The 23,436-nt window shown below is 45.8% G+C and overlaps 1 protein-coding gene across 1 annotated transcript in view; it reads right to left on the bottom strand.

Annotated features, from left to right (window-relative positions):
* PAPPA (pappalysin 1) overlaps window positions 1-23,436 on the bottom strand; it is a 266,420-nt gene that overhangs the window by 165,779 nt on the left and 77,205 nt on the right. Inside the window, exons 6-7 of the mRNA XM_027550637.1 lie at window positions 22,071-22,192; window positions 13,743-14,241 (exon numbers count right to left, since the gene is read on the bottom strand). Coding sequence (XP_027406438.1) covers window positions 13,743-14,241; window positions 22,071-22,192 — 621 coding nt within the window. The remainder of the gene's footprint in view (window positions 1-13,742; window positions 14,242-22,070; window positions 22,193-23,436) is intronic.

Here is a 23,436-nt window from a genome sequence, read left to right as displayed (position 1 = left end):
GTGAGCCCCACAGCATTTTCGAATTTGGCACCACATCTAAAACCATTTGGGGGGCTGGGCGTCTTTTTCTTCTCTCTCCCCACCCCACACCACCATCACCACCCCCTGCAGCCCTCACCCTCCCCAAGAATGCTTTGGATTCGGTGAAAGTCTCCGCGTGCAGCTAGCAAACGACATTTCCCCTCGAATTTTGAAACCCATGTGCACTTGGGGAAAATGTAATCCTTATGTTTCTGATTCATTTACACTTAACTCATCAAAACGCTATTTTGTAAGAGCTATTTGATGTCCACGGAGTCTGCCGAGCCCCTTTTGTAAGCCGGGCTTCTTAGGAGCAGGAAGTCACGTTTTTGAAGAGAGGGAGAACTTGAACTTAAAAGATTGAGTTTGTTTTGAAATGAGGGCTCTCGGAGGGTCACGTGGACCCGGAGCTGGGCCAAATGCGTTCTCTCATTTCCTATAGCACCCCCCTCACCAGCTGCCATGACGTTACCAGCGTCCGCCTGCTATGATTTCACTCCGAGCAGCCGACGGAGGCGCCTTCGTGATCAGAGAGAGCTGAGCTCAAAGCTATTGAATCCTCAGGTCTGGCCAAACCCCAGCCCTCTGCGTTGTGGGGAAAGGAGCACATGCGCTGGGAATCAGGAAGCCCCAGGTTCAAGTCCACACTCTGCCGTCGAAGGGCTGTGTGACTCTGAGGACGTGGCCTCCCCTCTCTGGGCCCAGTGCTCTCATTTGTAGAGGGTCAGTACTTCAATGCTCCTCTTGAGTCCAAGAGTTTTTGACTCTAATTCCTAGACAGTAGGAGGTGTGAGAACCCCAGAATTCTCTCTGCTGAAAACTTGGGGACAGAGCTTGGATACAAGTAGCTTTGCACAAGAAGGACACACAGACATGTAGACATCAGGCTTCGGCTATCCCATGCTCACTGTCTCACTGTGGGCTGGATACTTGAGGCCAGAGAGGAGGAAACTCATTGCCCCAAGTCATACAGAAAATTAATGGCAGAGTCCAGCTTTCCTGGTGTTTTTTGACTAACACCCTTGGATGGGAGATTTCAAATCATTCAGTGTATAGGATACTGAAGCTGGGGCAAAAACACTCTGCTTCCCACTCTGACAACAGGAATGTGAACGCTGGCGCTAAGATGGAAGTGGGGACTGGCATCGCTCTGCATGAGGCACAGCGAGGTGGTGTCTGGCTCGTATTAAAGCCCATGAGTGAATGATTAATCCTGGGTAGAAAACAAAGCCCATGCCTTGTAACGTTATAGGTATTAGTGCGACAGAAGATTAACCCCATGACCCCCCCAGGGGACCTTTGAGAACATTGGACAACATTTGAGAATCGATGGATGATGAAAACAGGTGGTCTCACAGGTCCTGTCTGCCCACCCTTGATACATACACACACTCACACATATACATGCATACGTGCACACACACACACGCACATGCACAAGCTCACCTCTATTGTTCCTGAATCTATACATAGAAATGTCATGGTTCAAAGCCAACGGTAGCTGCCTGCCTGCCACTGATTCATAGACTGGTAATGGGAAGACACTTCCATTTCTCCTCCTCCTCCTCTCATCCCGAACCAAACATCCCTCTGTCTTCCCATCACGTGACTCAGTGACCCCAGTACCACAGGCACTTCTAGGACGCAGTCCTTTGCCTCCTCCCTCTGACCACCATGGGGTCCATCCATCCATCAGCACTGCCTAGCCCCATCCAGGGCCCTCTGCTCCCGCCCTGACGGCCCTAGATCAGGGCCATCTTCCGCTTCAGTGTCGGCAACACCGCCTAACCTCCGTCACCATTTACGGTCGGGGTCTCTAACCTTACATCCACCCAGGTAGCCGCACACAGCCAGGGAGCGGTCTTAAAACCAAATCTAATCTGGATCCTCTCTTATCTGAAGACACCAAGTGGATCCTCAGCACGCTCAGGATGAAGTCCAGGCCCTTTAGCCTGCCACTCCAGAACCATCGTTACAGACCTCCTCCTCTCAACCTCTCTGGCTTCTTTGCTCAAACTCTCCCCCTTCTCCAAATTTACCCCACAGTCAGCAGGAACAAACAGCACCGCCCCCACCCCCACTTCCCCATCTAAGTGGCCTGGCCTTAGTGTGCGTGTGTGCTAAGCTGCTTCAGTCGTGCCCGACTCTGTGACCCCATGCACCGTAGCCCACCAGGCTCCTCTGTCTATGGAATTTTCCAGGCAAGACGCCACCTTTTCTCGGAGGGTCTTGCTGACCTTTTAAGCTGAGTGAGGATCTCCTAGCCCTGTTGCTTCTCTTAATGTAACACTTTCCTCACTTTTGTTACCACTTAGGTGTCCCCTTCTAGTATTAATGAGATGAAGCTCCCAGAAGACTGGGATGGTTCCTCCTTTAATCTCCACTGCCCAGCATGGGGCAAGGAGAGCACTAAATCAGTGCCTGCAGAGTGAATGGCAGGCTGCCTTACATCATTTGGCTTCATCCCTTGACTTGAGGAATAAGGACACTGAGGCCCAGAGAGAAGAAGGAGGCCGAGCTGTAAGGTTTTCTTTACTCCTTTTGCTCCTCTGGTGACTAATCCGGTTGAGATGTTTAGAGGAAGACATCCAGTATCCCAGGTATCACCTGTACCATCACAGATTTCTGACCATTTACTATCTGCAAAGCGTTTACTCACCCATTCATTCACATCTTTACTGACCTACGTTTACTGGCCATCTGCTTCGTGCCTGTCCTTGTACGAGAAGCTGAAGATAATGCAGCAAATGCAACCTAGTTCCCATCTCTGGTATCTCACTGTCGAGCCAAGATGTCATGGAATAGGAAAAAAAAAAAAATGCACCAATGCATTTTGAAACTGTCTCAAATGGAGAGCTTGGAGAACTTTAAGAGAGAGAGAGAGTAGGTCAGGGAGGAGTTCCGAGGGCCCAGTGCACCTAGAAGGGTTTCTTTACAGACGGCCAGTCTCTGAGCTCCCGTGGGACATGCAGCCTGCTCCCTTCTCTCTTACTGAATTAGACATTCGGGGCAGGTAAGAGCTCCAGGAGGGTCTGAACAGAATGTCAGAGCTGGAAATGACTTTGAGAGTCATCTACCTAGGCCTTCATTTCATAGAAGTTGGGGGGGTGGGGTGGACTCGGGCCCGCAACTGGGGAGTCATAGGCCAGGAATATAGCACAATCTCAGGAGATCAGCACTGCCAAGTCAGGTCTCCTGATTCCAGGGCCAGCCCTTCATGGGTTTTCTCTCTTCTTCTTTAGCTCAGCTACAGAGATAAAAGCGCAACTATCTTTTCTGCCTCCAAATCCAGCACTGAACTCTGGAGCTGACCAGGAAACAGTTTCATTCGTGTGTCTGTGCATGTCTGTGTGTTTGTCTTTCACAAATACTCTCCGGCCAGGCCAAGAACAACCCTAATGAAAACCAAACAATAGGAAGAATCATGAACATTTCAGTCTTTATAGTCCCCCAGATTGCATCATGTTCTTGCAAGTCCATTAGCTCAATAGTTTTTCAGGGCACCCCTTGTGAGACTGTATGGATAGGAATCAGCGCCCCCCCCCCCCCCCGCCTTTTTTTTTCCAGGGATCAGAGCTAAGGCTCAAAAGCATTGAAAGAATCTGGCCAGGGTTACGCAGCAAGGCCCTTGTGTGCTGGCCTGGGAATCAGATCTCCTGATTCTGAATTCAGCCTCTCCTAAGTCATGTCTGAGGTTCCTGCTTTAACAGACACAACATAAACCCATTAAGTTCTGTCCTGAGGATTCTCATCGGCTCTGAGCACAGACTGAATGGATTTTGTCCACTCCTCTTGCCAATGCCCAGTGTGAGATAAATTCCTCCATTCTTCCCACATCTGTAATTACTCTGACGGCTGTTATTTTCCTTCTCTTTCCTAGTCATTTGTTTTCTTAAAAAATCAGGACTGGGTGCTGTACCACTAAGTCCAGCCCGTCCTGCCGACCCACAGGGAGAATAGCAAATGCACAGAGAAGCAGGTGACATCAGGACACCGCGTGCAACCCAGCTTCACCAACTCATTGTTTTCCAAGGGAGCGCTTGATCCACCCCACCCTGTAATAAAACACTAAATTAAAATCTATTCCTCCATGTCAGGAAATAACATTTCCCTCATTCCAGATACTCAAACCAGAAACCTGGGAGTCATTGGACAGCTCCTTCTCAGAACCCTTGAGGCCAATACATCGCCAAGTCCTGTTGGTTCTACATTGTAAGCATTCCTCCAATTCATCCGCTTCTCCTGCGAATAATCATCTCTGGCTTGCACTTTAGCAATAGTCTCTAAATGGATTTTCTCACCCTTCCTCAACCCTTTCTTCACGAAGTACCAAAAGCAATTTTATAAAAATACAGATCTGATGGGTTTAGCCCTCCACTTCCCAATGAACAAATCCAAACTCCATAACATAACCTCCCATTACCATCCTGCCTTTGCTTGCATCTCCAGTCTTGTCTTCTGTATATCCCCCCTTAGTTTAAGAGGGAATTATGCTCTATTATAACCTCTCATAATAATAATCTTCAGTCTGTAATTATATTTTTATTTGGGCTATTATTCAGACCAGCCTTCCTATCCAATTATAAGATTCAGAATTATAGTGCCAGCGTGGAGATTAACATGCAGAAGACACTTCATATTAAAAGGCTGACTAAATGAATGAATATGCTTATCAACGGAGGCTTGAGTTCAACACTTAATTTCGATTGAGTCTTACTATCTGTTGTAGAGACACTAGAATGACGACCTGGTTTAAAAGTCAAGTAATGCATCAGACTGATCCATAGATGAGTGATCTCAATGGTGTTAGCACCAAACGGGGGCTCTTCACACTTTCAAAATCACGAGGGAACTTACGGACAGACAGCACTTCTATGGCTGCTGCTGATCCTGGAGATCTGGTGATTTTGCTAAACGCTTTTGCTTACCCTAATGTTCCCAGAGCCCGTATTTCATGCTGAGAGGTACTTGGCCTAAGACGGATGAGAGGGAGTTGTAGGTGGGTAATGCCCAGCTTCCAGAAATAGAGGAAGATTGTGCTGACTATGTACACTGCTAGCCTGAGCTAGGAACAGAGGCATTTGTTCTGGGTTTGTAGAAATAGCTACCAATCCTGATGCTCTCCTCTGTCCCAGTGGACAGAACATCAGAATGCAGGCAAGGCATGCATTTCAGCAACAGCTTCTTGGAAACCATGCTGGTCTGACCATGACCACACTTTGTCAAGCCTCCTTTTTCTCATCTGCTTAAATGTTCAAAAATTAGATGGAAAAGAAGTTATCTTGTGTGTGTTTATTCTCTCGCTTCTTGGAAACAAGAAAAACTAGTTTTAACAGCTACTTTCTCCATTCATCAAGATATCACCTTATCCTTTTTCTGTCATAACAATGATTACGCTCTATAGTTTGCCAGGCACGTCTGTTAGGGTCAGGCAAGGAGATGTAAAACTTGACTCTAGCATCTATTAACTGGAAGGCCTTAAATGAATAACTGAATGACTTTATTGTTTTGAGTCTGACCTTACAAATCTAAAAATAAACCATACTGATAGCTATATCTCATTGGTGGGCTTATAAAAAATACTAAGCATATATGAAGTATTTCCTGGGGGTTTCCTTGGTGGCTCAGATGGTAAAGAGCCTGCCTGCAATGTGGGAGATCCAGGTTCGATTCCTAGGTCAGAAAGAGCCCCTGGAGAAGGAAATGGCAACCCGCTCCAGTATTCTTGCCTGGAAAATCCCATGGACAGAGGAGTTTGGTGGCTACAATCCATGGGTCACAAAGAGTTGGACATGACTGAGCATATATGAAGTATATTCTACATGGTAATTACTAGGAGTCGTGAAGCTAGTACTACCGGTAACCGACGATACCTGCATATGTAATGGTGGTTAACAGAGAGACTAAATTTAGACTCCGCTGAGGTCAGAACCTGGGTTGATTTTTATTAAAGGTGGCATGGTTCCCATCCAAGGGGCATTTGAGAAAGATACCAATGAATATATGATTTCTAAGAGTAACTCCTTCCTAAATGCTAGTTCATCCTTGACTACCCGTTTTACCCTAGATTCCGAGAACACTGATGGATATGCAGGTGGGCTGACATTAAAATCCCAATTTAGCAGCTAGGAAAACCAACATATGATAAGATTAACAATCAGACAGCACTTAAACATGTCAACGGACAAGTCACAGAAGAGGAGATGCAAAGCCAGTCAATATTTGACAAGATGCTCAATCATAGCAACACCAATGAAAAGTCATGTTTTACCCATCCAATGGGCAAAGACAAAGCACTTCCATTTGTTGAGTAGTCGTGACCATGAGTACAGTTAAATAACCTGTGGCACATTCCTACTGTGGAATATTATTTAGCAGTTAAAAGGAATAAAGTAGATTTAAGGATCAAAGTGGATAGACAGGCCAGATGACTACATCCCCTCCTCCAAACTCTACATGAGATCTGAGATTGAGCGTGCTCTTGGGCCAGGAAGCACATTCGATCTGTCCATTCATCCACTCAGTCCTTCATTTGTTTATGTATGTATCAACTTTTGATGAGCATCCGTTTTCCAACCATCCATCCTACGGCAAACTTCTTCAATAATCAACTCTTAGCTCTTTTAGGTCTCAACTTAGACAGATACAACTTCTTCCAAGTGAAAGAGAAGTGAAGTCGCTCAGTCATGTCCAACTCTTTGTGATCCCATGGACTGTAGCCTACCAGGCTTCTCTGTCCATGGGATTTTCCAGGCAAGAGTACTGGAGTGGGGTGCCATTTCCTTCTCCAGGGGATCTTCCTGACCCAGGGATCGAACCCGGGTCTCCTGCATTGCAGGGAGACGCTTTACCCTCTGAGCCACCAGGGAAGCCCGCAAGAAACCTTCTTCCAAGAAACCTTCCTAAATCATCTCAAGCTGGGTTAGAGACCCTTCTTGCATTTTATATCACCTTCTTATGCTCCTCACCCCACACACTTTTCATGCTGCAGCATAATCACCTGATTTTTTTTCCTGTTTCCCCTTTTAAACTGTGTGCTCATAAGGCCAGGCATCAGGGCTCTCTAGTTCAAGTGTAGAGGATAGCACAGAGCAAGACACCTAGTAAATATCTGTGAATATAGGAGTCATTACCAAACACGATTGAATTACTGATTTTCACCATTTGGTTGATGAATGAAAGAAAAAAAAGGAACAATTATAAGAACAAAGAACACATGACTAAGTGATGTACAGAAAGAGCCAGGAAAAGAAATGGCCCTAAGAAAAACCATGAAGTGGTGACTCAGCTGAGAGCCACAGAAACAGCATGAAAGAGCCACCTGTTTCAGGTGGCCCTGGTTTGGCCTAACATTTCCCAATCCTTGACGTTTAATATGGCATCACATGTCAATCTTATGGCTAAGATCTGGAGGCAAGAAACTCGTCTCTGAGAGGTCTCACTTTGCGCTACTGCTGACTCACTCTTCACTCACTTACCCAACAAGCATTCATGGAACCCTGACTCTGTTACAAATAAGCATGTTAAATTTTGCACTTAAGAATCTGAACCAGGTAAGAGGAATAAACATACACAGCTAAAGATAAGATACGTCCGACAGTGATCAAAGACCAAGGATCACGTTATAAGACGTTTCTGTTCCAAACAGGGTAGAGTCTCAATGACGACAGGTCACCCAGCCTTTACTATAAGTCACGATGAGACCCTTCTGATCTCTGTTCAAATATCACCTTATCACAGAGGACTTGCCTGACAACCTATCTAAAAATCACTATATTCTAACCAACTGGGGTACTCTGTAATGCTCCCTGGTTTGTCTCTTCCAACTACATCACAGGGATCAAGTAAAAGTAAGGGTCCTCTCTGCTCTATTCACTACTGCACTGCTAGTGCCTTGAAGGTGCCTGGGTTCATGATGGGAATCAACAAATATACTCCCAGAAAATGAACTAATGAGTGAACTATAAAGTTTCTGAGCTTATCGATGGGGTTTCTGAATATGTGGAATCCAGAGAAAGAGACTTAGGGTTTGATTTGTGAAATGTGGACTCATATTCACAACAATTTCCACCGAGATCACATGGAATATATCCTTCCTTTGCTGTGCCATGCTGTCCTTAGTCGTTCTGTTGTGTCCAGCTCTTTGCGATCCTATGGACTGTAGCCCACCAGGCTCCTCTGTCCATGGGGATTCTCCAGGCAAGAATACTGGAGTGGGTTGCCATGTCCTCCTCCAGAGGATCTTCCCAACCCAGGGATTGAAACCAGGTCTCCTGCGTTGCAGGCAGATACTTTATCGTCTAAGCCACCAGGGAAGCCCATGAATACTGGAGTGGGTAGCCTATTCCTTTTCCAGGGGATCTTCCCTACCCAAAATCAAACCAGGGTCTCCTGCGTTGCAGGTGGATTCTTTACCAGCTGAGTTACCAGGAAAGTTCATACTTCCCTTATTATTATTCATTTACTCCAAGACTTATATTGAGAATACCAAGGATGTGAGGTGAAATAGAGATTGTGTTGGCACCTTAATAGGTCTGAATATGAAAGAATTGATAGATTAATTAATTTGGACAGACAAATAAGCTGGTGGGGAGAAACAACTTTTGAGAATATTTCTAGCTCTAAATCAATGATTCTAAGAACAGAGAGGTACAACCAAAGTAGGCAACAGACAAATTTGTTCAACTAGAGAATGAATAATTAATAGCACTAGCATTGAAGTTGATGGAACTCCGTGCAAACCCCAGCAATGGTTACACTGTTTGATAGCTGTGTAGACTTTGAGTTTTAGGCTCTGATCTGTAATTTGGGGTATAGGACCACCTACTTTGTGGAGTTGTGCAGATTAAGTCAAATAAGATCGCCTAAGCAAAGACCTTAGTATATGTGTTTGACATATAGTAGCTACTTAGTAAATTGCCACTTCTCCATTTCTCTTCAACTGCTAAACCCCTTCCCATTCTTTATTCAAGAATTATTCAAAAATATTTACTGAATGCCAACTTTGTGCCTGGAATTGTTCTAGGCATGTGGACCACACCAGTGGATAAAGAGGCAAAAATCCAGTCCTCAAGGAGTTTATATTCCTCAGTTACAGCTCAGTTCTTCCAAGTTTGGGTTAGAAACCACTGAATTGACAATGGATGGATGAACAGATAAACTGATGAATAATGAACGTGAGCTGCTATCTGCTGTTCCTGGTTTGCTTTATATCTCACTTTCTCTAAGCCAAAAAGGTTTAGTTTTATCCAGAGTCTTTATTTATTAGAGACAACTGGAGATTCAATACAGACCCAAGGAGCATGGTGCCCAGTGCAGAAGGCTTGACAGTCAAGTTAGAAACAGAAGTATCCTCACTCCTTCCCAGCCAGACACAAAAAGACCTGGCCATGTATTTCGTGTTGCTTGACTCCAAGAACAGGTCTCAGGAACGGTCTGTGGGCTGGTAGCCTGTGAATTGTAATCCTGTCTTCTGCTTTCTGTATCTTGAACTTCAGCCAGCTTAGATGTAGGTCTGAGCTCTAAAATTCTGCCTCTGAGTTATTACAGCAGGTGGAGTATTGTGGTTGAGAAGGTGAGATTTGGAATTAGACCTGGGTTTTAAACTTGACTCTGACATTACCAGGCTTCCCTGGTGGTTCATTGGTAACAAATCTGCCTGCTAATGCAGGAGACACGAGTTCTGATCCCTGATTGGGAAGATCCCCTGGAGGAGGAAATGGCAACCCACTCCAGTATTCCTGCCTGGGAAATCCCATGGCCAGAGGAGCCTGCTGGGCTATAGCAAAAGAGTCGGACACGACTGAGAGACTAAACAAACACAACTACTCCCATTACCAGCTGTATTAGGTTGGATAATTCAGTCTTCTGAGTTTTGGCCTTTTTCTCTGAGCTTTACCTGCCTCATAAATACGTGAAAGGCACTTAAAGCAGAGTCAACATTCAGTAAGTGGTTATTAGATTATTATTGTTACCATTATCCACAAACTACACCTTTCACTGGGACATGCAGAACCAGTGAGGTCCATGCTGGGTACTGAGTCAGAGATAAACAGTCTCTGCCGAGTCCCTTTTACTATTAAAAAACAACCAACCAAAGAGAACGAATCACCTAAGAACAACTCCTATCCACAGAGAAAAGCTTTATATGTTGTCCCCTCACTTTACAGGCAGGAAAAAAATAAACAAAGGTGAAGCAACGTGCCTTCACGTCACATAGTGAGTTAGGAGCGGAGTCAGCACGGGTCCCCTTTTCCTCTGTCAGTCTCAGACCTCACTTAATGGAGAGCTTCCACTTACGGGAGACAGTCTGCAGTTCTGCCTCGCGCTGGCCAAGAGCAATCAGTCTACGAGCAGCGCCCATCGGGTAAGCACAGAAGCCTCTCCCTTCATCAATGTCATACCTTGGGAAACTATCTGCAGTATAGATAACAGAAAGAATAAATATTTTTGTTGAGAGAAAAAAATGAAGACAAAGGTCAAAGGGAATCATGTAATGGGTTGAGTCAGGGAAGAAAAAGAAAGCATTTTTTCTCTCCCTCCTCTTTTTCTCCAAAACAGTCTTTATATAGAACTTGTCTAAGAGCCAATTTATTTGATATGGAAAAAATGTGAAAGCAGTGAAACACACACACACACACACACACAAAGAGGTATTTGTGTTGGAGTTTAGAACTCGAATTACCAAGAGATAAAGGAGTTGAAATAGTAGGTTGACTTGGAACGATATTTTATTTTTTCAGAGTCTCAGAGAACTTTCAAGTCAGGAAACGGAACCCGGCCCAGCCCAGGTCTCCAATAAATTCCTTGGGACTCGAGAAAGACAAAGAGGAAAAGGTCAATGAAGGACTCAGTCTAGCCCTTGTGCCTGCAACATAGTCGGGGCCAAAGACACGTTTGTTGAGGATGAAGGGGCAAATGGTACACAGTCTGGACCTGAAGAGTGGTGATTTGGGAGCAAATCGGCCTAGGACTTGGCATTTTTACCAAGCGGTTAAGGTCTTCAGCAATACAGTGTGAGTGTCTAAGGAAAGAGGACCGAGTCATCTCTGAAATCTACGGCTCCCAGCACAGACTATGGCACCTCGAATGTTCTCAGTACATACTTGTAAATTGAATGAGCAGTCAGTCGTGTGAGTAAAGAGAACTGGGAGCTTCCTGGGGCTTAGAGATCAGTGAGAATAATAACTAGTAAACTTCAAACAGCATCAGAATCATCTGGAGATGTCCTGTATGCAGAGTTTCTTAGTCAGCAGTCTGGGCTGGGGCCTAAGAACCTGCCCTTTCTAAATTCTCAGATCCTGTTGATGCTGCTGGTCTGGGCCACACTTCAAGAGCCTGCTTTGGTGCAGAGGTTCTTAAACTTGGCTGCAAGTTAGAATCAACCAGTGAGATGTTAAAGGCCTAAGGGTTATGCCTCATTTTCCTACTAAATAAATATCTGGGGCAGGACCAGGAGGAAGGAGGAGATGGGGATGTAAATGAGCTGGAGATGATTTTCAAATCCTTAAGTTTTGTAATGTGCAACTCAGTCTGAGAATCCCTCATCTAGTACAACCTCCTCCTCATGGATGTAAGGCCTCTGAGGTCCAGAAAGAGTAAGTGACTAGTCTAAGAACATACAGCAAGTTAGTGGCTTAGCTGAGAAGAGAACTTCCAGTGTTTTTACTTCTTTAGTGCAATCTACCATCCTGTACTTATCAACCCATGCTAGCTCTTACAGGCTCACAACTCCAGGCTAAAAAAAAAAAAAAAAAAGAGCTGTGTCTAAGTTGAGGTTTTAAGACATCTATTATTTCTTCTCTTCCTTGTTTTATACAGAAATGTTAAGTGGATGCATATTTATAGAATGTTACCATTCTAGACAAGTGAGGAGATGGAAGAGATGGGGTTATGGAGGATTCTCAAGGCAAGACGGTCTTTTAAGTACATCCTCAAACACAAACCAAGGGCTCCCTCTCAGTTCTTAAACAGATGTTCTTCATCTCTGAGTCAATGAACGGGCAAGGGTTTGCTTGCAATGTGCACGTTAATTGCCGGCCTTGTAAAAGGAAGTGCTGGTAAAGTGTCTGAAAGTGGTTCTGTCTCTTAAAGAGATTAAAAGTTTCCTCCAGAACTTGGTTTCTATTAATAACTGGCTTAGCACATATTTTCAAACAGACAGAGCAGAGATTGTGTCTTATATCATATTAGAACCAAAGAAAGTGCAACAAAAGGCCCATAGTTACCATCGACTTCAACATTTTCATCAGACAGAGAGTAAATCAAAACTCAAAGAGATTGACTGATTTATCTAGCATGAGTAAGTGGAACAGCTGGGGCTAGACACAAGGTGTCTGACTCCTGAGCTATTGTTCTTTTCAGTTCTCAAAATGTTCCCTATCTATGTCACTTGTACATAGAAGAGGTGAGGTTCAACAGATGTGACTTCATAGACTCTTCATAGACTTCATATCCACACTAGGTGAGGCTAAGGCTCCCTCATTTGTTAAATTAAAGCAGAACTTGGAATCACATCTTTAATTAAACAGTGGTTAAGTGCACTGGCTTTGGAACCAGGATGAATTCCAATCCTGATCTCACCACTTCCTAAGTATGTGATCTTGGACAAGTGACTTCACATCTCTAAGCTACAGTTTCCTTCTGTAAAATGAGAAGGAGACTAAGGCTGTGGTTGTGGAGAGGATGAAATAAGTCAGAGATGCAAAGACAGTAACCCATGGCTTGGCAGAGAGGAAAAGCACTCATGGCTTCATAATAAGGTGGTGCCTGTCATGAAACATAAATCCTTAGGATATTTAAGGAAGAAGTGATAGAGAGATGACTTGAGAAAGGAATATTAAGAACAAACATTATCTCACATCCAAGCAACGAGTACCCAAAAAGAATCATGGAGACCTAGAGCTGCGAGGGCGCTGAAGAATCAAATGGGTATGAACCTCTCTTCTTCATTGGAAAACAAAGACGGTTACTGGTTATGCTCACCTGCCATCATTATCCCACTCCAGTACTCTTGCCTGGAAAATCCCATGGATGGAGGAGCCTGGTGGGCTTGCAGTCCATGGGGTCGCTAAGAGTCGGACATGACTGAGCGACTTCACTTTCACTTTTCACTTTCATGCATTGGAGAAGGAAATGGCAACCCACTCCAGTGTTCTTGCCTGGAGAATCCCAGAGACAGGGGAGCCTGGTGGGCTGCTGTCTATGGGGTCACACAGAGTCGGACACAACTGACATGACTTAGCAGCAGCAGCAGCCATCATTATTTTTAAGCAAACATTTGAGAACATGCCCAGTTCCCAGCCAACCTGCTGTAACTTCACCCTTTCCTCAAAAGGCAACCACAGTGCAAGAATACACTTCCATGTAATCCAAAAAGGAGATCATTAGCAAACTCCAGTTCTTGTATTTTCATTACTAATAAATGACTTTCTTGCTAATCTCATCCAGCCTCCTTCATTTCACTGTTGGGAAAAGTAAGCTACAGAGAGGTCAGAGAGGCTTAGAGTCCCAGGTTAGACCTGCCACCAGCATTCAGGACTCATGGTTCTTGGTCTGCTGTTCTTCCCACCATATCAACTCACCCAACGCGAGGTGACAAATCCCCAGAGGTGAGTCTGTGATCACCCTCCTTCCAGTGCAGGACACTCTGACCCTCCTCACATCCCTCTGCAACCCCCCGCCCCTACCTGATCATCTCCCTGTCCAGAGAGCACACTTACGTGTCTGTGAACCTTCTACTGAAGTGCAGGGTGGAGGCCACGTCCACCTGGAGAGGAGGATCCCGGACCACCTTGTACTGCAGCGGCTTACACTCCAGGCAGAGTGGGCTGTCTGCCACGGAGGTCAGCATGGCCGCATCAATCTCCAGGTGCTCATCCAACGTGTAGATCTGGACGCCATACACCTCCTCTCCCACATCCTGGAGCTTGATGGTCAGTGGGACATCACAGAAGACGTTCTGAGGCCCCAGGGAGATGTTATTCCCACTGACACCCAAGAGTTTGATGTCATTGACAGCCCCACTAGAGTCCCAGTCAGTGGAGACAAAGGTCACCCAGACGGTCAAAGACTCAGGAACCAAGGGGTAGCGGAATCTCAGGTCAAGGTGGCAGCCCTGGGGCTCAGGGCAGGCTGGAGGGACCGTGTGTGGGTTGACGGCTGAATTGGGGCTCCAGGTGCGGACGCTGGACTTACAGGGCTGCTCAACATCTGGATGACCTGTGGACAAGAGATGAGGATATGAGCTCTGAAAGTCCTCAGAGTTTCCTGCAGCCCTCAGGAGATACTGGCCAGACTAGGACACAGAGGGAAGGTAAAAAGACAGGGAAGATTCTCAGTGTCTTGGTGAATCTGCTGTGCTCACAGCACTTCTGCTCACTCCTACCCCAGTGACGTGGATCTGAACGAACTGAATCACGAGACGTTTGGTCAAAATTACCTTCAAATAAGTTGCTTACAATGGAGTTGCTGCCCAAACTATCCTTCCTCGTCTCTCACTTGATGGAAAGAAAGAAGGGATGCATGCTAAACACCCACTATGTCCTCTGAACCAGTTTAATTCTTGCAAGGACTCATTTCTGAGGTGAGGCCACCAAGGCTTAGAGATGTGGCGTGAACTAACCAGAGTCTCACAGCTTGATGTGTAAAAGTCAGCACTAGAGCCTAGCTCTGTCTCATCCTGCAGCTCCTCGTTCTCCAGACTGAACGTGAGAGCCACTAACATAAACTAGACTCCCCCTGGTACAACCTGCTTATAAGGACAGAAGGGCCAGAAACCTCCAGCGAAGAGGAGGTGAGTTATGATAGCTTCCGCCTCTTGGGCTGAGTTTCCGTGGAGGAAACTGTCTAGAACCCTGAATGACAGAGCTGGAACGCAGCCCTGGAGCCATCTTATCTCTTGCCTCCCCTCTTCTACATGAGGTCATTCCATGCCACGGAGCTTCTCTGAGCCCTGTCCAGCTGGACTCAGGGAGGAGAGGGCTGCTTGGGAGGGGGGAGAAGGAAGGAGAGAGTCTTCCAGTCTTTCCCCAGGGAAACGATGCCTCATCCCCACTGATCTCAGCCTGAGCAGTGACTTCTGAATTTTTCTCGGCTGAGATCATTAGTCCTAGACCCTCAGAGAACTCTCCTTTGCACTGCTGAGAAAAGTAATCAGGACTCAGTGCAATGACTGGCTTTGATTTATGTAAGGGTGTCTAGCAAGAGATACACATCAGCTGGTGAGGGGAGGATGGGAGATCTCAGGTTGTCCTGTGAGCCACATTCTTTTTTTCCCCCTTTAAATCAGTGGTTGATAGGGGTGGAGGGGCTGGATATTTCAAAAGCAAAAGGGGGAAAAAGAAAACATCAATCTTAGCCTGAAAAGGCTTTATGATAATGTTACAGATAATAGGAATCATCACAATATGAAAACTAGAAACTGATTTTGGGTGGAAAAGCCATTCCAGTGAAAGTTGTTAAGTATCTCCAATCCCCTTGCCTCTGCCCAGCCAAGGGAGTAAGAGATGATGTCCAGGGGAGATGAGAAAGAGGAGAGAAAAAGAGGAGCGAGAATGGGCAAGGGAGGCAGGGGAGGGGCCAAGGACAAGGAAAATTGAAAAGACTCTTTAGATACAACACGTCAGAACAAGAAGAGATGGATACAGCTACAAGGTTCCCTCCACCTTTCCTTGGCCAACTTCATCTATTACCTGTGGCAAATGCTGGATAGAAGAGACCAGCTGTTCAAGTCAAAGGCACAAATAAGGCTGAAGTCTTTCTTTCTGTCAATTCTCCAACCCAACGAGCTCCTGAATCCTTTTGACTTTGTGGGTCTTTTGGTACTTATGTAGCACTTAATCATTCAAAAAGCCTTATCAAGGGCAGTGTTTCAATGCATACAAAGCACATTCCTTAGCCATTAATGTATTCACCTGATTCTCAGCAAAATCCTATAAGATGGTTGTCATTTTGCTTCTGTTTGGCAGCTCTGTTTTCCTCAGTTGCCACCTCAGTGATTTATACAGTGCCTGCCCAGCAACAGGGAGCACAGCGCACACTCGATAGATATTTAAGTGAAGACTCTCCTAGTGCGTTCATATGGAGTTAAAGAAGTGAAGGGTCCACGGACTATGAGAGCCTGCTATGTAATGGTATGTTCCAGGTGAGCACCCCCGCTGTCCCTCACCATGCATTCTCCTGGAGCTGACAAGGAATGGAGAGATCTTTCTCCCTTCCTTGGAGAAAATGACTTTCAGTGGTGGGAAGCCACAGGAGAGCAAAGATGACAAATCTGTTTGGCTCCGATTTTCATCCCTGGTTTCTTGTTAATCTACAGAGAGACCAAATGCTTTCCAAAGGATAAGAAACTAAGCTTGATCATTATGCTCAAGTAAGTCAATAGGACTAGAAATATTAGCAAAGTGTGAGCTTGTCTGGTTATCAGAACAAACTTTTAGATGTAAAAAAAAAAAGAGTTTCAAGGGGCACTGAGTCCCTTTAATAGCACCAGGCTTCACACACTGACCATCCTCTGTGTGCTGGGCACTGTGCCAAGCATGTTACATGCCTCAACTCTTTTCATCCTGCCAATAAGTCTATGACGTTGGTCTTATGAAACTCATTTTACGGAAGAGGAAACAGAGCCTCAGATGTTAAGTAATTCCATGGTGGGCAGCAGAATACTTGTGATGCTGTGGGTCCAGAGAGCACGCCAAACTTTGAAGGAATAAACATGGGTTACAATATCAATTATACAGCTTCTCACCATACTACCTACTCTAACGATGTCTACCCCACAAGGGGTTCTATAAAACTCAAATGGGATGAGATAGTTAGTAGACGAACATATTCACAAAGACATTAGCTCTGCTTTGACACATAAGGGAGAATTAACAAGTGAAAGCCTGGGAAGAGGAGTTATTCCAAGCAAAGAGAACAGTTAATAGAGAAAGTGAAATAAGATGATTGTGGTTTTGAGTAAGTGGTAAGGCCGGCAAAATAAGCTGAGCCCAGATTATGAAGGGTTTTGTGTGTCACTTTAAGGAAACTGAACTTCATGCTAAGACAGCTGGGGAGTTAGTGAAGACTTTCAAGCAAGCAAATGAAGGTTGTCTTTCAGAAAAATCAACATTTAGAGTCATAGATACTCTCCATCTATCCATCTATCCATCCATTCATCTACCTTTCCACCCATCCATCCATCCATCGGTCCACCCCCCCCCCCCCCCCCATCCATCCATCCAGAGAATGGCTGCCTCTGTCTGTGTCCAGGGCTAGGTTATAGTCCCTGGAAGAACAGGTTTTGCAGACATGGTCTCTGTTCTCATGGAGCTTCCAGTCTAATGGAATCAGTTAACAAAATACTGTATCAGTGCAGATAATACACAACTCTTGCCTGTACCAAGGGAACATGAGAGGCAAGGAGGACAAATCAGAGTCCCTAAGGAGGAAAAATGAACACACCCAGGAGACTGATAAGCTGGGTGGTGACAAATTTGGGAGAAAGGTTGAGAAAAGGAAAGGGAAGGAAAGGTGGGGAGGAGGAGGATAGATAGGGAAGGGGAAAAGAGGGAAAGGAATGGGAGGGAGGGTAGAAGGGAAGGAAGGGGAAAGGAAAGAAAGGAAGGGGCAAGGAACAAAAGTACTTCGGAACTGTTACTTCATTACAAGTACATACCTTTTTTATATGAAAAGTCACATGTTTATATAAGCTATCCACTAGAGATCAGGCAATATATGTGTGTGAAATATATTTATACAAACCCACACTGATTTAAATTTACATTTATGACAATCTGTACAGATGTCTATTATATATCTCTGTGTATATACACTGCAGCTCTTGACACAAATACTGTTTATAAAAACTCGGTGCCAAGTTTTTTCTAGATGTATACTTCAGCACACCTGAAATATTCTGGGCACAAAAACGGGGAAAAGATTCACACAAGTAAGAAAAAAATGAAAACAGCCAGTGCCAATTGTTACCCTCTCACGGAAAACCCAGCAGTTGCCATGTGTTATATGCTTGCATAAGTGATCTAAACTGAGATTTGAGTCAATCAGATCTAGCTATCTGATTCCTGAGCTACGAGCGTGTCGTGGTATTGAATATCTCAGAAAATATTCATCTGTGAAGTACAGTGTTTGCTCAAGAGAAGGGAAAATAGGGTTTCTTTTTGGTACAACCACATTCTGTGGCCAAAGGCAAGAATTTCTGTGATTATATTTTTCCTGAAGTTCATAAGATGGAGTTAGTGGAACATAGTGAATATGCCATAAATATTTGTTAAGTGAAGAATTTTCTATCTTGTTAATGTGGAGTTAAAACTATGAGGTTGTGGCTCTGTGGAATATCCTAGCTGGAAAGGACATTCTGTTGATAAGATGCTATCTTCAGAGAAGCAAAGTGACTCACTCAAGGGCACAGAGCTCATTGATGGCCAGGCTCAGACCAAAACCCCAACCCCATCATCCTCCCCACACCCATGCTCTTTCCCCTACCCCAAAGATACGTCTGGCATCGCTCACAGATTGGGGAGTTTTATGTTAGTTTGGGAAGTCCAAAAACTTAAACACGCAAAGATAAATAGGATGAAAATGAGTTGAGAAAAACATTGCAGAGCTTGGCTCATGGAAAAGTTTATTTCTTCAAGAATATGAAAAGGGTCTGAGCCAAATGGATCACAGAGCCTGTAATAGGATGCTCTAAAAAAAGAACAGTGTCTTTTCCTGGCCTGCGTGCACTAAATTTGCATATCCTAAAGGAAAACCCAGGGCTGCTGGGTTTTCTTGGAGGCCTCAGTCGACTCTGGGTACAGGGGAGGTGGTTCAACACTTCAGTGGGATTCTGCTCCGCAACTCCTGCTTTAAGAGGGTCAGGGATGAACCAGGAGCAGACCTAACCAATTGATAGTTTGGTTGGATGGTGGCATGGGATGCAGGGAATTGTTTCATTCATTCAAGTGGTAGAACAAACTGAGATGATTTTAGCCAGAAAAGTCTCAGGGTAGAGTCTTGCTACTTCCTTCACCCAGTGTGCACGTGTGCACGCTCAGTCGTGTCTGATTCTTTGCAACACCATGGACTGTAGTACACCAGGCTCCTCGGCGCATGGAGTTTCCCAGGCAAGAATACTGGAGTGCATTGCTATTTCCTACACCTGGGGATCTTTCTAACCCATGGATCAAACTCACACGTCTTGCTTGCTCTGCACTGACAGGTAGAACTCTTTACCACTATGCCACCTGGGAAGCCCCACCGTCCTCCCAAAACAGCCACCGAGATGCACCCTTCTCCCCTCCCCCCAAACCCCACCCCAGGTCTACTCAACCCCCAACCTCCTCATCACAGAGCAGACCAGGTGATCTTTCATAACAGGCACATCTCACCATCTCCCAGACCCCTGCCAAGGCACGTGGCATCTCCTTACGACCCTCAGAAGAGTCCAAACCCATCCTCATCTGGTCATTACACATCTCACCCCAGCTCAACTGCTTCCTAGTCTATACCTTTCTCTCCATACCCATTTAAGTTCCTACTCCATTACTGAAGAGCTTTTGTTCTTGTACATAGTATCTATGTCATTACCATATAGTGGATTAAAACTAAGAGGCTTTAAAACACAGGAACACATACGCATGCATCCCGTTAGCTATCTAAGCAGTATGACATCACGTGCCATGCAGTCGCTGGGAAGCACCACTGGACACTCAGGAGAGAAAGTGAGTGAAAAAGGTAAACTGTGTCATAGTATTATTATGAAAATATCTTTTCCTTGGAGGACACACGAAGAAGCCTTAGGAGGCCCTTAAGTCTCCAGATCACACTAAAATGACCAGTGATTTCAACAGTCAACTCCTCTCACATTCTTAAATGAATCTTGCTGACTGATATGCTGACATTTCCTCAGCGGGGCGTGAGTCTCAGTTTGTGGGGAGGTCCCCCACTTTCTACTTGTCTCCCTGTACTCTGGAGGTCTATCCGCACCAGCTTCATTACACCAGATGGAGAACGCTCCCGGATACTCATCTGACTCTCGTATCAGATAGCCAGCTCTGCAGAGTCCCCGTGCCCAAAACGGTGCCTGCCTGGCGCATAGTCCCTGCGGTGGGCAGAGAGGAGATGGGTTTGTTCCTTGCATGGAAGAGACACAGATCTTCTTCTGGGAGAACCCAACGTGGGTTCAGTTTGGGTGAAAAAGTCACCATTGCAGATTTCAGAAGAACTTTCTAGCAGATGGTGCTAGAATGCGGAGAGCAGGGAAATACATGAGCCGGTGCCGGGCACACACAAAGGGGATTCCTGCCCAGGGTGGGAACTGGGGCCGGGTGACCCCAGGCGTCCCTTCCACGTCTGACAGCCCGTGATTCTGTGAGGCCGAGCTGAGGGCTTCTCCCAGGCACCCCTTGGGCTTTCCATTCCTGGTGGATCTGTTTAGAGTTCCCCAGTTCAACTCTCCTTTTTATTTCAAGCTACTTTAGAAGATAACAGAGCACAGTGCTGTCATTTTTCTCCCTCACGTTTCCTCTCTGATCCTTCTCCCTTGCTTTATTCTATCTCTGGCTTTCTCTTTTTCAACCTTCTTTCTAAAAATATAAAGGAGAATGGGGGAGTTCTCACTGAACCTCAGTGAAGAGTCAGATTCTGCTTCCTCAGGTAGCCGGGGGTCCCTACCCAAAGACGGTTGGCATGAGCCACCCCTCAGAGCATGATGAGGGATTTGGGGTGGGGGGGCTTCTGTGTGGACGTCTCCAAAGGCAACAGAGGGTGAGACAGAGGGCTGAGGCGGGTGTGGGGTTTCTGCCAGCCTGGTTTCGGGGACTAGACCTGCGCCTCAAAGAGAGAGATACCACTGAAGGACCCAGAATGGGCAATTGGCCACGAGATTCGCTATGTTGCAAGCGGTCTTGCTTCAGGGCCAAGTGACAGGGTGACAAAGCATTGAGTAAAAGAGACTTTTTAAATTTCTCTAGAAAACTGAGGGGCTGTGGCAGTGAGTGTAAGGGAGCAGAGAGACTGTTGGTCTGCAGGGAGGCCTGGGAGACTGACCCACCCCTAGCATGGAAGGTCTGTGGGTGGAGCCCACAACCACGGCCGTCCTGAGGTGCTTCCCTCCAGTGTCTTGCTGATACATGGATTCTGACAAGGAAATGACATGGCAGGAGTCCGAGAGGAAAAATTGCGACACATGGAAGACTGCCTTGGGTATTCACAGGAAGAACTACAGAAGAATCAAAGGCTGGTGATGCCTTGAGGTCTTCCAGTATGCGTGTTGATTCTGACGTGAGCTTGTTTGTACCCACAGGCTGTCAAGGTCTAGGGCACAGACAAACACACACACACACACGGTGTCTCATCAGGTATGTGGCCGTGGGCATTTGATTCCTCGGGGGCTTTGCTTCTTCATATGTAAAGTGGGATGACATACCCAGGACAGTTCAGGTGCTCAAAACGCCTTGTGCTGAACACATGCATGAATACTGGCCTTGATGGAGGGGAAAGGATACAAACTGCTAGCAATACAATGAATCAATTCTGGAGCTCTAACATACAGCACGGTGACGACAGTTAACAATACTGTGCTGAAAAACTGCATGACAAGTAGATCGTAAACACTCTCACTGCTCCCCCCCCCCCCGGCAAAAAAAAAACTGTGTGCAGTGACGGGTGTGGTGACTTTAAAATAAATGTGCTCTGCCATGCTAAGTCGCTTTAGTCGTGTCCAACTTTCTTTGACTCCATAGACTGTAGCCCACCAGACTCCTCTGTCCATGGAACTCTCCAGGCAAGAACACTGGAGTGGGTTGCCATTTTCTTCTCCAATGCATGAAAGTGAAAAGTGAAAGTGAAGTCGCTCGGTCGTGTTTGACTCTTAGCGACCCCATGGACTGCAGCCCACCAGGCTCCTCCATCCATGGGATTTTCCAGTCAAGAGTACTGGAGTGGGGTGCCCCTGCCTTCTCTGGATTGTACGTGAGAAAGACCATTAAAATGACAAAGCTCTATCTACACTGAAAGAGTTCTTTGCACACCCAACCTGCAAAAGAGCCCCCAGCCTGGCTTACCTTCTGCTTCCCGAGGACTCCAGTGTCCTGATGGGCCGCAGGGCATCGGGGAGGAGGCATTGAAGGCATACTGCACCAGGAATCTCCCTTCCAGGCAAAGGTCACATGCTGATCCCAATTCTCTAGGAGGCCAAGGAAAGAAGGAAACGCACTGACTTAGGAATGGTTGAATGAGTTCCTGACTCAACTGAGCCAAAGGTGTAGGTGACAACAAATTTGCTCCCCTGTCATCCTTATTCTTCCTTGGACTGTGAAGAGATCCAACCAGTCAATTCTAAAGGCAATCAACCCTGAATATTCACTGGAAGGACTGACGCTGAAGCTCCAATACTTTGACCACCTGACTCGAAGAGCAGACTCATTGGAAAAGATCCTGATGCTGGGCAAGACTGAAAGCAAAAGAAGGGGCCAGCAGAGAATGAGAGACTTAGAAAGCATCACTGACTCCACGGACATGAATTGCACTCCAGGAAATAGTGGAGGACAGAGGAGCCTGACGAGCTACAGTCCATGAGGTCACAAAGAGTCGGACGTGACTTAGAGGCTAAACAACAGTACTAAGTCCTCCCTATCTTTGTCAGAGCTTCCAGAATATGATCATAAATGAAATTCCTCCCCACCACCCAGGAGGGCCTTTCTTGGGTCTAAGCGTCTTCTGTTCTGATGGTGGATACACTTAAATTTAAAGCAGCCCAGACTTACTACCTGCACTATTTCTTCATTTCATCAATGATTCAAAGTTCCACTGAAGACTTGATATGTGGTTGTGAGAAAATCTTTTACCCATCGGACCTCAAATTTTATTCTTTTAACAATCTCTGTCTGGTACCTACTATGTGCAGGGATTATCAGGATCCTAGGTATTAAATAGGAAGAAGGAATGGTTCAGTTCCTTCAGCTGAAAATGACTGGGCTGAACTAGACAGTGCTTAAAGAACCTTCTAGCTCTGACATTCAGGGGATAGATGAGTCACTCTTGGATTTTACAGTCAAAAAGAGTTTCCTTACCATGCCACCTAATTCACTTCAGCAGCTTTCCAAGGGGCAAGCCAATCCCTCAGTGGGACAAACCCCAGCAGCGGAATATGACAGTGGCTTTCCCCATCAGCTGGTATCTTACGTCTGGATTCAATCTCCCTTTAACCACAATAGCCTTTGGGATCCTACTTGTTCTCCAGACTTGGCCCCTGTTCAGGAGATAGTTGCTAGGAAGGGAGAGGGATAATAGCCCTCTTCTCCTGTACTAGGGTGAGCAAGCCCCAAACTCTGAAAATCTGAGCAACTTCTACAGAGCTACTGGAGAGGGAAAATATCAAGAAAGGTCATAGCCCAACCCATTATTTCTCCAAATGCAATCCTGCCAAAA

Source organism: Bos indicus x Bos taurus, chromosome 8, assembly GCF_003369695.1.
Source record: "Bos indicus x Bos taurus breed Angus x Brahman F1 hybrid chromosome 8, Bos_hybrid_MaternalHap_v2.0, whole genome shotgun sequence".
Taxonomy (NCBI): domain Eukaryota; kingdom Metazoa; phylum Chordata; class Mammalia; order Artiodactyla; family Bovidae; genus Bos; species Bos indicus x Bos taurus.
This window is presented reverse-complemented; position numbering and strand designations above follow the sequence as displayed.